Below are 15,346 nucleotides of genomic sequence, written 5' to 3'. Positions count from 1 at the left end.
GCAACTCCCACAACTCCGTACCACAATTAGGAATTATGGGAGTTGCAGTCCAGGCGTAGCGGCAGTTAGTAATTTGGGTAAAACTGGGAAAGAGGAATCTCTACATCCAGGTGTTCCATCACTGTCTCGACTCTTTCAAAGGCCCCAGTTGGTGCTGAAGGCGATCCTCGCAGGGCTTAGTCCTCCTTTTCAAATACATCGAATCGCTGGGCGTTTCTTTCGAATCTCGTTGTCCTCCATGGCTGTTTAGTCCTTTTGGGGAGCCGGTACTAGTGTATCCCACTTGTCTTTGCGTTAGCACTAGTATTTACTGTCTATAGGACGAGAGTAAATTGAATAGAGATACTTTTCTTGCAGTGAGTGTGTCAGTACCGGGTGCATTGGCAGGAAATGCATACACCCAGCTTTGGACGCTGCCGTGGATTTTTAAGCCTGGGTTAGTTTTGCACATTTTTGGCTTTCCTTAGGCAAAGATAGCAGACCGGTTCTGCAGCGCACTTATTATAATTAATATAATTTCCGAATCGATTGCTGTCACATTCCGACTTTTTTTTTGGTCTTTTCTGGTGGGCGTGCTGCACGAAAAGTAAACTCTGCGGGTGTTAGCAACCAACGGTAATTGATTGATGGTGGAACAGAGGAATTCTGGAAATGTACTTGTCTTTCAAGCACCGCCCTCTGCTTTTCCCGCTCAATTCCTCTTCCAGCCACGTGCTAACGAGAAGAACGCGCGGTGGGCGAGTGAACCGCCTCACGGCCTACCTTGGTCCAAGCTCTCCCTTTAGAATCAAATGCTGCGGCTCTTTCTGCTCACCACCTCCTACCCCAAACCCTTAGACGAACCTCCCTGAGGATTTGATCCCAGATCTCACCACCGGTTTTTCTTTTTGTGAATCTGCGGGAATCTGTACTCTTGAGTAAAAATTTGGAAAGTTGGAAGAACGCGTGTAGTGGAGTTCTTATACGTCTAGGCATGAATGGACGGAGAGGGAACGGGATAGAAATTGCAGTGGAAGCAAAGGATGGGAGGGAGGGAGGGAAAGTTTAGATCCCGAGAAGAGGAAAGCCACGTTTCTTAGTTCCTAGGTCACCTGGGCGCTTAATTATTCTTCGAAGGCTTTCTACATATCCCCTGTACGACTTGGGGGTTCTTTTCAGTATCGAGGCAAAGATGGAACATTATATTAGCATTATATTCGTCGTTCTGTTTCCATCTCTGGATCTTAATTTCCGAAACGCCAGTAAAGACTTTGAAGTTTTCAGGAAGCGCGCGCGCGTGATTATGGGTTTCGATTTCGGAAAACGGTCCCAAACTAGGGGTTTTTTTCCCCCCGCCTTAAAAGGCGCCATTTGAGTTATCGCCCAATGAAGGGGTATTTATCCAACAAAAAACGGAGGTTTTCCCCAACAGTCTTCTGTTTCATGCCGTCCCGGGTACCACCGAAACATACCCAGGATTTTCGCCTTGGAGCTCCCTGTCTGTCTGGCAGTGGTCTCGGCCAAGGGACTGCCGCGCCGGCTGCCGCTTGGCTCGGGAGCAGAGAAGAGCCAGAGGGCTACGTGTGTTCTTGGCAGGCCAGACGCTGCCCCCTCGCCGCCCTCTTTCTCTCTGTCTCTCCCCCCCCCCGGCGCTCATTCCTCTGTTTTTCTCCCCCCCCGCCCCCGCCAGCTCGACCTTCCGTGGCGGGCCAGGCAATTCCTGCGCTCGCGCGGGCCTCCTCATGCCTCAGGAATGCGGAGAGGTATGCGCAACTTTCCAGAAGGCGAAGACCGGCGCTTCCCTTAGCCCCGCTGGAAGGAGCGAAGAGAGCACAGTCATAGATCATCCCATGGCACCGATCCACCTTTCCCGCCGTTTCGTAACCGCGGAGACTTGGGAACAGCCCTCTATTAAGTAGCAAGATTGGGGAGAGGCTCTTCCCACTTGGTGAAGGCAAGGCTTCCCTGACGGAGCGACCCCATCGCAGCCGCAGCCTCGCCAAACCGACCGAACGAGGCGGCTCCTCTCAACCGCAGCCGCCGCTGCTACTGCTACTGCTGCTACTAGCCGCGCCTTAGCCCAAGGTGCTTGGAGCTCTTCTGGTTCCTGGCCTCTCCAAAAGCGGCAGTGCAGCAGGGCTCCTCCTCGGGCAGCTGCCATCCCTGCTTAGTCCCATCGCCGCCCTCTTTTAAGGTCTGTGCGCCCGGCGGAGTCGAGGAATCCCGTCTCTCCATCCGCTGGCAAATCCCTTCTGGGCAGCCCCAAAGCAAGCCTGCCAGGATGTGTGGACGCGACCCACGCGCGCCTTGCACACGCTTGGCGCGTGCGATCCGACATTCGCAGACGGGTCGAGCCTACGCGTGAGAAAGATTTGCCCGTCGGGTTCTCCTGCGGTTGATGTTCTTAAAAAGCCTGGGAATCCGGCATTTCATGCTAGACGCGCCAAGTTGCATGCTGGTGTCTTGTTTGGGGAGCGCGTTCGGATCGAACAAATCAGGGGACTCATAGGCATTTTATTGGCTTTGCTTCCCCCTCCACCTTTCAAAGAGCCGCGGACTATATCAGAAGCGGGTGGCGAGAATAAAGGCGGGAGTCTTCCCGTGTGAGGTCTTTATTCTCCTACAGCCCCCTTTGCCTTAGGCTTTTGAGAAGTCTGCCCCGAATGGGTTGCTTTCTCCCGCTGGTGCTGCCAAAATCTCCTTTGGCGATCGCCTGTAATTTCATACGGAAGCTCTGAATTAATTTCATTTCCAGAGAGAGAGAGTTCAGATATGATGTCACTTTCCTCTACTTTATTTTATTCGTTTGATCGGTTGGTGTATGTGTGGGGGCGCGGGGGGGGGACTAATTATTTTCCTGTAAATCCTGCAAGAACTATGCAGAATTGCAATACAATTTTCTTCTTCGTGCTATATTTCCTAAGGAGCTGCTTTCTCTTGCCTCTCGTTGCGGTCCTCTACCCGCCCCCCCCCCCCACCCTCCGGGGCTATGCAACAGCTCCTTATATGTAAATTTCTGGTGATGCCCAGTTGTTTGGCTTGCTGGAGCAAAGTAGCACGTTTACTGTATTTGGCTTTGGATTTTATGCCATGTAATGTTTATTGACGTACTTTTGATTGCCTCCAAAATGCGTTGAACTAGCTTTGATCAACCAGCGAGGTCTGCTTTTGTTTTGAGTGACGGTGCGAAACCAGAACTGTGCCTTCCCCGTTTCCGAAAGAAAGATCATTCATAAAATTTGCAACGGAAAGCAGAACCATTAATAATAAAAAAAAAAACAACCCGTTGTTAGGGTACGAGGTAGAGGTTTATATACTCTGAGGGTTGGAAGTTCCAGGAGGAAAGTAGCTGGGAGAAAAAATTGAAGTATTCTCAGCGTCTTTCTTCCTTGGTTTTGTTTGGTCTTTGCGGAGGGTTTGCACGAGAGGGGGCGCTCTAAGCCTGGAAACACGTCTTCGTCAGACGCGTAGATTCTCCTGTCCCTTCGTTTAAATGTATTTTTAAGCAAATCTGGGAGCGAAGTCCATTTTTCCGCCCGCGGTTTAAGTGTGTGTGCGTCTCTGCGCGTGTCTGTCTGTATATGTCTTTTTTGTGTGCATAAGGGATAGTGATGATCCAAAATAATAACCTGGTTGATCGTCTGGTTTTGTACCAAAGCAGCAGTGTGTGTGTGTGTGTAATATGGAAGTGGAACTGTTGACAAAGCATTTCATCTTGGCACTTAAAAAGATGCTGTGTGCTTGCTTCCTCTTTGGAGTGTCAGCTCTTGGCTCGGATCCAGCAAAGTATTGGTAAATTGTGCCAGTTTGGTTGGGCGATTTAATACAATGCTGCTTTTTCATTGTACAACATAAAGCTATTTTTTCCCTTCATGTGGTAATCACTTAATGATTTATGCCAACTGCTTGGCCTTGGGTAGTTTGGGCGTGGTATTAGTCTGATGATTAATATGTGTACTGCTTAATGAATAGAGCAGAAGCCAGAGAATGTTAAAAAATCAATTAAATTCCAGAGCACAGGTTAATTCTCTAAATTAACAGTATGAAAGTCTCAGCTTCAGTTTAGAGAGTCTCAACTTCAGTTAAAAGAGGCAAGTTTTGTGCTGTGGTTATTGAATCAGGCTTGAAATCAAGAGACTCTGAATTTTAGTTCTGCCTTAGGTATAAAAGTCAGCTGTGTGATTTTGGGTCAGTCACTCTTTCTCAGCTATAGGAAGCAGGCAAGGGCAAACTACTTCTGAAATCTTGCCAAGAAAAGTGCAGGGACTTGTCCAGGTAGTTTCCCAGAGTCAACACTGATCGAAGGCAACAAAAATAAACACACTTAAGTAGGTAATATTTATATCCAAAGGCTGCTACTAGCTCTATCTTCTGGGGCAGAACACAGTCTGAGGCTCATCCAGTACTCAACAAGAATTAAAGTTAATTAGATTTGAGTATCCTTGTCAAAAGTACTTGAATCATTGTCAAAAAGGAAGGTTGCAATCTAGGGAAAAATCTATATGAGCCTATTCATTTCTTCAGAAATAAAATCTGTTGATGTGTATGGAACTTACTCTCTAATAAACAATAAAAAGTTCATTTAGTTTTAGATTTAGTCATACAAATTAAGGGTGCCCAAATGTATGTTAATTATAGCCCAAGACTCTTGAGCAGGAGTATATTTTTAAAATTCCACCCAGATAGCTGTCACAATTAGAATTACTAAATCCATCTGATGCCCCAAATTTTCCTTTTCTACTCTACTAATTTTTGACAAGGATTAATTGCTGTTTAATCTAGATCAAACAATGGTTAAAAATGGAGTGTCTGGAAAAAAGAGTAGAAGATTTAAAAATCTCTTTAATTCACAGTGCAAATTATTTAAGTTCATAATACTGAATTCTACAACTTGGGTTAAATTATGTAAACCTTACACATTGGCAAATGTTTTCTAGTTGTGAATCTTTCTTTCCTTCCATGACTGAATCAAATAAACAATGCCTTAAGCATCCATCTTGTTTTTCCTTTATGTTAGGATATTTTAATAGAACCCAGACATATCCTTCGATTCATATCTATAAAGCCCTCAAACCTCATTACATTATTAGTAAAAAAAAATGTATTCTGAGATTTGTAAAGATGCAGAATTCTAGAAGGCTGCTTTAGAGCTCACTTGAAATTTAGTGCCTAACATTACCAATAGATTGTTCTGTCAGACAGATAAAAATTAATCAGGATTGCTGACTTCAGAAGAGATGTCAGTTTAAAGATTTGCAGGCAACAGTATATTTCTGGCCTGATGATGTAATGGGCTACCTCCTCCCCACCATTCATCTTTCATTTTGGAGTTGTTCTTTCTCTGGGTGTATGTGAAGAAAAATGATCTGGTTGAGTCTGGGGCTGTTCAATGTGGGTGTCAGATTTCAAGGATATGTTACATCCCCTTGTGTATAATTAGTGGGAGTAAAAAGGCAGAAAAGTACAAGTAGGGGGAGCAATTTTTATTACCCTTTCCAAACTACTGTGAATCTTTCAAAGGTTTTGAAAGGTTGTGAAACTGTTTTAACAGTTGTGAAAAGGAAGCCAAACTCCCAGTTGAAAGAGGCACTGGAAGCTTTTCTCTTGAAAAGAATCTAATTTGTTACCATCACTGGAGCTCATGCCTGTATTTTCTCAAGGGTAGCAGGGTGGACAGGAGCATAAAGAGGGAGATATGGCTTCCTTTTCTGCTTGAATTGTTTATCATTCTTCTACTATCACTGTGCATGTGTGAAATGCAGAATTTTAAATGCACTAGTATTTTTTAAAAAATACTGATGGTCATGCAGGAAAGGGGGTTGGCAATTTTATTCTAGATCAGAGGTCTGCAACTTTAAACACTCAAAGAGCCATTTGGACCCATTTCCCACAGAAAAGAAAATACCGGGAGCCACAAAACCTGGGTGGGTGTGGCCAACTCGACATCACTCCCTCCCTCCCACCCAGTCACATGACACCCCCCCCCACATCTACCCAGGTTTTGTGGCTCCCAGTGTTTTTTGTGGGAAACAGGTATCTCTCTGTCTCTGTCTCTGTCTCTTTCTCTCCTCTCTCTCTCCTCTCTCCTCTCTCTCAGGCCAGGCAAGGAGTGACTGGGAGGGGAGGGCGATGGGTGGGGCCAGCCAATGGTGGGTTCAGCTGATAGGGAGCCACAGCAGGGGGGCGAAAGAGCCACATGCGGCTCCGGAGCCGTGGGTTGCTGACACCCGTTCTAGATTATAGGTAGTCTACGTTTAATGACCAGTCACTTAGTGACACTTCAAAGTTACAACAGATCCCAAAAAGGTAATTGCAACCTGGATTCAAAATTCTGATGTTCGGCTGCCCCTTCACAATAATGTGATCACATTTTTTGGCACTTGGCAACTGGTCTGCATTTATGGCCATTTGCAGTATGGCACAGATGTGACCATGATTTATGATGCCCCCTCCCCGCCCCGAAACTGGCATTTATTGTTTACTTCTGACTTCCTGCAAAAAAATGCCTATTGCAAACAGTAGGTTTAATGACCTCAGTGTTTGTTTAACGACCATAGTGTTTGCTTTACAACTGTCGCAAAAAAATGGGTCAATCATGTGATGTCCTGCTTAATTACATTTGTATGTCAAGGACTACATGTTCTAGGGAAATAGGCAATGCCTGTTCTTATTTTTAGTATTCTATGTATTTCTTGAAATAGAACTGTATAGATTTGGGGATTCTCCAGGATTACAGTTAGTGGGTAGAGATTCTATCCACACCGGGAAAAAGAAGAGGATGACTTCGTGAAGAGGATGGGACTTCTGCCCATTTACTGCAATTTCAGAATGTTGTGTATATTAGCTCAGTGCTCTTAGGAGAAGATAGGAGATTTGCCAGGCAATTTTGAAGGGTGAGGCTATTCATTGTACAATTGGCCACACACTGAAGCGAGTTATGCAAGGCATCTTGGAACAGCATTTAAGATAGGCAACTGTGGACTGATTTTTTTCCCTTCATTAACTGGTATAGCATGTGATAATATTTAAAGAAATATATGGTGAATTATGCTATCATATTTAGAAAAAAAATAATGTGAATTACGCATTAATTTAAAAGACTCATATAATTACATTGCTTTGCTGCTATTATCTTACTCCATATACCTCATGATAGCACAGGTATTCCTCACTAACAGCAATTGGTTTATTAGTAATTTTCATTGAAACTTACAATTATGTGATAAAAAAAACTACTACAAACTAAAAAGATAAAAAAATAAAAAAATAAGTGCAGAAAATAAAAATAAATATGTATATAGTAAAGAAAATAAATATATGTATAATTTCTCCTTCTGGGTCTGTTTCTGCCACTCAAAACTGCTGTCTTCACTCTTTGCTTCCCTCTAGACGGCCGCCATTGCTCCTATCCGCCTTAAAGGACCGACTTCCTCTCCACCAGCTTTAAAGGGGTTTTTCCTTTATCCTCCCTAGCGATAGCGCGTCACCCGGGGGCTTCGGAACTTTCCCTTTTATTTCCCGATCCCTACAGGCTCGTGAATGCCATGTAAGAACTTCTAACAGAGAGTTTTTTGGGTTCCAGAAATGGCGCCCCGTTTCTTCACCCTCTCCACAATGACGTCACCGCCGGAAGTCAGCAATTCTTCAAGCCTCATCATTTCAGGCTTGATGTCAGCAAAATTCCATTAAGTGTTACCAGAGATAACAATTTATCTATTTTATCTTGATCAAATAAACCAACTTTACATTACTTTATTTTTTTTTAATAATTTCTTGATCTTTAGTCCATTTAAATAATGTTCTAGAACTTGATTTTTATTCATTTTCTTTGTCCCTTCTCACAAAGTTCAAAAAAGTTTAAAGTAAAAATTTAACCACACCCCTTTTATAAATCCAGTATAAGAAGATTATCCAGGTCACTGTCTTGGGTTGTTGTATATCCCTTCTAATTATTTAGATATCAGTTGGTTTCTTATATATGCCCAGTGTAGTATATTTTTCTTTATCAATGTTGTAATTTTTTTGTTTTAAAATCCATTTTCAGATCCCTCTCAGTTTTTATCCAGTAATCCTTGTTCCTCTTCTGTCATATTTTTTGAAACAGAATCTGTCCATAAAGGCAGATAGTCTTAAAAATAAATTCTCAGTCCAATTTCTGAAAGTGATTAGAAAAGGAAATATGTAAATTCAATGTCCTTTTAGCGGATAGATATCACTATCTTGTGGTCTCATGAGGAGCTACTTTCTGGGGTGCTTGTGAGCAATCCAAGGTTCTCTTCTTGTCTGGAGAGGAAATCCAAAAAGCCAGTCTACTCACTGGCTCTTCATTCCTCTGTGGTTGTTAGCTCTGCTTTTAATGAAACTCTTTTCAGTTTATCATTTCTTCTGCAGAAGTCCACTTACTGACTGCAATTGGAATTGGCAACTTCATTGCTAAGCCACACAGTTGTAAAGTGAAATGTAATATGAATGTACCATTTTACAGTGTCATTTCCAGATATGTTTGTTAACTCATCCTCCACATCATCCATGATTGCTAAGCAACATGTCACATGATCACGACTTGTGACTTCCTGCTGGTTTCCCCATTGACTTCATTTGTAGGAAGCTGGCTGTGAAGATCACAAATCCTGATCATATGACTGTGGGAAGCTGCAACCATCATAAATGGGAGAGGGAGATGGGCAATCTAAAAGATAGATAGATAGATAGATAGATAGATAGATAGATAGATAGATAGATGATAGATGGATGGATGGATGGATGGATGGATGGGTGGGTGCACCAGTTGCCAAACACCCAAATCATGTGATTGCAGGGATGTTGTCTGGTTGATCTTTTTCAGCACTGTTATAGCTTTGAACAGTTGCTGAATGGATGGTTGGTAAGCAAGAACTATCTGTGTACCTATATATTTGTCAATTTATTCCTAGATCTGGAAGAGCAAGTGATGAGTTTTGGTGAGGGTGGGAAAGTTCCTCGTCAAAAAATTCGGACTTGGTGCAAGAAGGGGGGGGAAGGAAGGTTTCTTTTTCTGGAACAGAAAGTTGACTGTGGTGAAGAAAGTGATGTAAAAGATTCTTTTCTATTCTGATAGACCCGAGTAGAGTAAGGGGAATGAAGGAAGGTCCTACCTATCACAAATGAGTGAAAGCTGATCTTGAACTTTCCTTCCTTCCTTGCTATTTGATTTCCTTTCTTCTCCACTCCCATCTGCTTAACACCCCCCCCCCCCCCGGTATTAAGTCTCTATTTTTTCTTTTCGTTTTTTCAGAATTATTCATGTGGTTGTGATACACAACAGCAGCCATGAAGATAAGGCTCCGTGCAACAGCTGTAGCAGTCCTATGTGCAGCTCTCCTCTTTTGCACAATTGAGGCGCAAGGTAAATAACTCTGTCCTTTATTCCATGAAAGTGATGGTGCAGAATTAAACAATGGCAACAGTTGCTCTCTGAGGGTGACTTGTTGTTTCATATCCTCTTTTCTCTCTCTCTGTTCTCTTTCTTTCCGTAGTTTGTTTATTTCTATAGAGCAACTCCAGCAGAGTCGCTCTTCTCTTCTCTTCGTTTTGTTGTCTTTCTGGTGTGCTGTCCACACTAGATTTTCGTTGTGATCTTGGCCCTCCACTGCTGTTCCTTTTCTCTCCACCTTTCTTTTGAAGAATTATTAGGGGGAAAGAAGATGCCTGTGCCAACTTGAAACTTCTCCTTAGTAGCAGGAGAAAGCCCGAAGCACTTGTCCACACCCTCTCAATGCTTAATTGCTCTGCTTTGTACTGCAAATATATACACAAGATACATGTGTCTGCTTTTTTTTTTAAAAAGTATTATTTTGAAGTGTTTATAAAATAAAGGACTCCAACAAAATCTGGCTGCCTGTGTGTTTTGTTTGGAATGAAAGGGGGAGGAAAGTCCTTTTCTTGGTGAGTCAGTTCATTTGGGACAGAGCAGGGAATGAGCAATCCTGGCTCCTGTTTTTGGAGCAAGACCAGGGTCCCTTGGGACACTCAAAACTTTCCTGCCTGGGCTCCCACACAGACTGAGTCTCATTTAGCATATTGGATTAACCATTTGGAAACACCATACAATAGATTTGTGAGTTTCTCTCTCTCTCTCTTTCTCTTTTAATCACACAAATTAAATATACTTTCTCATCTACTTCAAATGTAATGCCTCTTTCCTATCACTTTTAAACATATGCCCTGCAAAATCATTCCTACGCTGTTTCCCCCAAAATAAGACATCCCTGATAATAAGCCCAATCAGGCTTTTGAGTGCATGGCAATAAGGCCAAGCGCTTATTTCAGGGTTCAAAAAAATATAAAACAGAATCTTATTTTCGGGGAAACATGGTAGCTGGAGAAGTAGTGACAAAACAAAGACATTCTGCTATTTCAGCTATACTCCCCAACCCCAACCATCTCATTCTTCCTTGAAAATGATGGATTGCCAAATTTGTCATTGCACTGCACTGACCTCTTTTGTACATGAAAAGAGATAATCTTGTGATTTGGATGGAGCTCTTGATTTGTGTTGTGTAAGTATTCTTATATATTGGAGAAATAATGCTCCTAATTAACAATATGTACGAAGGAACAAATTTACTCTTGTTGTTTTATCCATGGGAAGGCAGCAATTAGCTCATAGTTCTATAGAGTAATACAAAAATATTTTTATCCAGTATCTGTTCTTCTATTGTTGGCCTTTCTTTTCATCATTTCTTAATTTTGGAAATCAGCTCTTATGTCTAGCCCTGTTTGCTGCATCGTTCCCATTATTTTATTTAAGAATTTGCTATTTAACTTTCCCACCTTTTTTTCCTTTTACATTCAATTTTTTTTATTGCAAGGAGATACATTATTTTGAAAGGAGTGGATTTGTGAATCTAATATTTAAGTATTAGATTCCTTAATAGTCCTGTATACATTATTGCATAATTAATGTTTAAGGATGGAGCAGTAGCATTCAATATGTTTCAGAACCCCAGCTATCTAGAGTACATTGAAAAATCAGAATCTAGTCCTTTGGTTAAAAGGCACTGCAAGACAGTGTTTCCATTTGTTTATCATAAATGATCAGTAACCTCAGTTCACTGTTCATCTGCAGCCTGGTATTTTAAATCCCTTGTTTGTGTTTCTGTGATAACAGATACGTTATTGAAAAAGACATACCTCTAAACTGCAGGAACATGCGTAGCATTCACAATGGCAATTGAGTCATCAACTTCAAAGAAAAGAATTATGTAAATTAGCATATGAAAATTAGTATATCCTGTTGCCTTTCACCTTCAGGCAGGAGCACAAAATGACACATGTCTGTGCCTCCCAAAGAATGAATATGGTAGTTCTCAAAAAGAAACCCATGCCATAATTCCTAGCCACATATCCTCTTAAATGATGGACAAACATGTAGTTGATTTTTACTTGTGGCCACATTTTTCAAATTGCTGCCTGCAGAAACTGACAGGACTTATACTTTTCTTTATATGCAGAGAGGCTTGATGTCATCAATCATTTCCAATTTTTTGCTAGCTTCTGTTTTTATTATATGTTCCAGAAAAACCAAAAACAATACTGGAATCAAAATCCCCCCCCCCCCCGCCCACTATAGACACTGGTACAGATTTAAGTGAAAAACTCTGAAAAACTGCAGAGCAATTTCTTAGTTTGCAACTCTTTTAAAGGAGATATTTAAAATTGAATAGGTGAGAAAAATGTGCCTTGTAAATGTCATTTCCTTTTCAATTTTTCCCAAAATGCCTCAGATTAAGTTATTAAACCCATTAGCAATAGCACTTAGACTTCACAGTGCTTTGCAGCCCTCTCTAAGCAGTTTATAGAGTCAGCATATTGCCCCCAATAGTCTGGGTCCTCATTTTACCCACCTCAGAAGGATGGAAGGCTGAGTCAACCTTGAGCCAGTGAGGATCGAATTCCTGGCAGTCAGCAGAATTAGCCTGCAGTACTGCACTCTAACCACTGCGCCACCGCGGCTTGTTAAGTATCATTTCTAAAATATTTTAAAAGAGTCACCTGCGTAATATGAAATAAACAAGTGAAGGCCCCCAAAGCAAAAATTAAAAAAAGCAGAAAACATCTTGGCCTTTTCCTCAATGTATCAAATATTGTTTGAAGAATAATGATAAATTCTGACAATTGGTTTTAAACCATTCTTTCATAAGTATCTTCTTTGATAGGCTGTGATAGGCATAGATTACTATGTCTGGCTGTAGTTTGAAGAATGAAGAACTATAAACATAAATTATATAGTGCTGTAAATATTTTCAAAATCCTGCAGACTAATTGGGATGGGCTTCAAAATTTCTGAGGATTTCATTGAACAGGGTGTCTTTGATTATTTTCTTCACTGACGTCCTCAGTTACATTTTCATGGGCTAAGTGCGGTTTGAATCCTATAGTTAACCTATAAAACTCTGTGAGAACATTTAGCAAGTACTACTTATTAATTTCTACATGGGAAATCACAAAAGTTGAGTTCAACTTAGAGGAGACCTCTAGAGGAGACCTCATTTTAATTACTATTACTCTATTTTTTTTAGTTACATAATCCCAAACCATATTCATTGTTTCTTAGTCACACTGAAGTTGAAGTTCTGATAATTCTGTAAAAAAACAAAAACCAACCTCAAGGATGAGCTATATCAATTTAGACTGCAGATACAGGCCTTATACTACTAGTCCATCAATCTCTTGTACACAGTGAATGAATGAGCAAATGAATGGGTAAAATTTCCAAATCTAGCTTCTCATTGATGTCTTTAATTCCTACGTTTGGGGAGATGATATTACCCTATGTGAAACATTCTCAAGAGACAATTCACTTAAAATATGAACAAATATAATCCTGAAATGTATTTATTAATAAAGATACTGGAAAGACTAAAGATCAGATGTTCTGATGTATTACTTCATTGGATTATAATCGAACAGAGAAAAGGATTAAGATGATAGCTACAGGCTTTGCCACCACAATCATGTATGGATGGATCCTGTTTGGAGAGTAGAGAAAGTTTGAAGATTACATGGAGTTGGTTTTATCCCCCTACTGCAGGCCTTCCCAACTTGTCAATTTTAAGACATGTGGCCCTCAATTTCCAGAATTCCCCAGTCAACATGGGGAATGGCTCAGGAATTCTGGGAATTGAAGTTTATGCTTGTTAAAGTTGCCAGATTTGGGAAACCCTGCCCTAGTAATTCAGAATTCTGATTTGGTTGAGGATGGAGCTAAAGAGAACGTTAGGAATAAAGTTGACCCTTCATTCAACATGCCTACATGCAATCATCAAACCAACATAGCATGTACTCAGCACTAGTAACTATTTTTTTATATATAAATAGTCTTTAGAAGAATTTAGTGAAGGTATTCTTTTTAATTTTACAAATTAAATTTACAATACTATAATTATCTTTCTCTCTGGATGTTTTAAAGTGGATGTTTTCATTTTACATTTTTCTACATATTAAATCATGTCCCAAATTTTTCTCTTGAATTACTGCTGCTCCATTCTCATTTCTCATATTTCATTTGTAAACTATTTATTTATAATATATCATAATCTTGGTGCCACTGCCGTATCTCTTGTTTTGTCTGCCTTCATCCCAAATACTGGAAAGAAAAATCTGGTAACTTTCCAAAACACAATATTACAAACCATACATCTTGCTTTATTGGCTCTTTGATGCCTTATAATATACATTACTTATAATCTCTGATTTCCAGATTTCTAATTTGATTGTACTTTTTGTCATTTATGACTGCAGGACTTCAGTTCTTGGTATAGTAAGTTTATTTTGATTCTTTTCTCTGAGTAGTTTTCATGAAATGTCTGGAAGGAACGCTGCTTTTAGGCAGAAACAATTACAAAAAATCCACATCTAAGCATGTTTTATGTCCCATTGATTTTCATATCAACTGAAACTCCCTTATGAATGATAGTCAGGTTTTTTCCCCCTCTATTTTTAATTTTTTTTAATAAAAGTCTTTAAATAAAAGACAGTTTTCAGGGGTTGCCCTGAGTCACAATTAGGGCTGCTTTTTCTCCACGTAATATGTACTTCCATTACAATAGCTCAAACTTCAAATTTAAATATACTGAGAAATGAGCCAGAGATCAGCAGTGGATATGAATATATCTGGTCTACATATGCCAGTGTGACACATTCCATTTATTTTTAATTTCAATGAGAAGTACTTAATGAAAGCAATAAAAATATATTAAGAAATGTACTAGAATGTTACAATCCCATATATAATAAAATACTAAGAAATATCAGAATTAACATGAATACATAAAACTATAAGCATAGTCCACTGAAGATTTGTGTCATGGGAGTAAAATTTGCAATTTCAATCTACTCTTCTGTTCATTATTTTTGAACCTTGCTATCTACTTTGTGAAGACTACTTAAAAAGCCGCTATTAACTACTGTTGAATTAAATGTTAAATCTGTTAACCTCTTATTCAACTGCATTTATTTATCAAAACAATTGCAGATAGGCAATCTAAAAATAGAATCTGTTTTCTTTTTAGTTATGATAAAACAATTGCGTGAACAGGTTATATAATAACTATTACGTTTTTTATTTTGGTTGAAGTACTAATAGATAACGATAATTAATTGCATATGTGCACACAAATACACCCCCACACACATTTTAAATTTGTGGTGTAATATTCTGGATGCTGCATATAATGATTTATTAGCAGTCATCTTCTAAGATCTTAAAGTACATACTTTATAATCTGGTATAGATACCTGAGAAGAAAAATCATGAATGCTTTGAAGGATACACGTATTGGCTCTCAAACTGAATATATATATCACACACACGCACACGCACAGGATATCCCTTGTGATAAAATTATGATAAAATTTAACTTTCATTGTTGAGATAGACACATAGAAATTACTTGAAAATTTAATGTCACTGGCAACAATATAATCAAAATGGAAGCTTATTGGACTACCTTTTATTGAGCAGATCTTGTTTTCTTACACAATTCTGAAAACAGCTTTCTTTAATCACCATGTTATTGTGATTGGGAGACAGCCTAAGATCCAAAGAATTAGTTTATGCATAACCAAGGACTTGTGCATGCTAAGTGGGATTTGTACAACTTTTTTCTTTCTACATAAAAAGTATCCATGCCCTGTCAGAGAAATTTGCTTTATAAACATCTAGTTTAAAAAGCAGTTTGTGCAGTGGATAAGCAAATTTGCTTTGGAAGGAAAATCCCCAAAGTCTATTTGGGTAACCAAATAAGATGCATGATTCTTTGGATCCAGGATTTACATTCTAAAGCTGCCCTGTTAGAGGAAAACAATAGGCATTTAATTCAATGGG

At 39.9% G+C, this 15,346-nt stretch overlaps 1 protein-coding gene across 1 annotated transcript in view; it reads left to right on the top strand.

Annotated features, from left to right (window-relative positions):
• The window catches only part of COL12A1 (collagen type XII alpha 1 chain), a 130,918-nt gene that overhangs the window by 1,714 nt on the left and 113,858 nt on the right, over positions 1-15,346 (top strand). The window contains exon 2 of the mRNA XM_034431885.3: positions 9,254-9,364. Coding sequence (XP_034287776.2) covers positions 9,289-9,364 — 76 coding nt within the window. The 5' untranslated portion in view covers positions 9,254-9,288. The remainder of the gene's footprint in view (positions 1-9,253; positions 9,365-15,346) is intronic.

This window comes from Pantherophis guttatus, chromosome 1 (genome assembly GCF_059756535.1).
Source record: "Pantherophis guttatus breed Tessera chromosome 1, ASM5975653v1, whole genome shotgun sequence".
NCBI lineage: Eukaryota > Metazoa > Chordata > Lepidosauria > Squamata > Colubridae > Pantherophis > Pantherophis guttatus.
The sequence above is the reverse complement of the archived record's forward strand: the minus strand, read 5'-3'. Positions and strand labels throughout refer to the sequence as shown.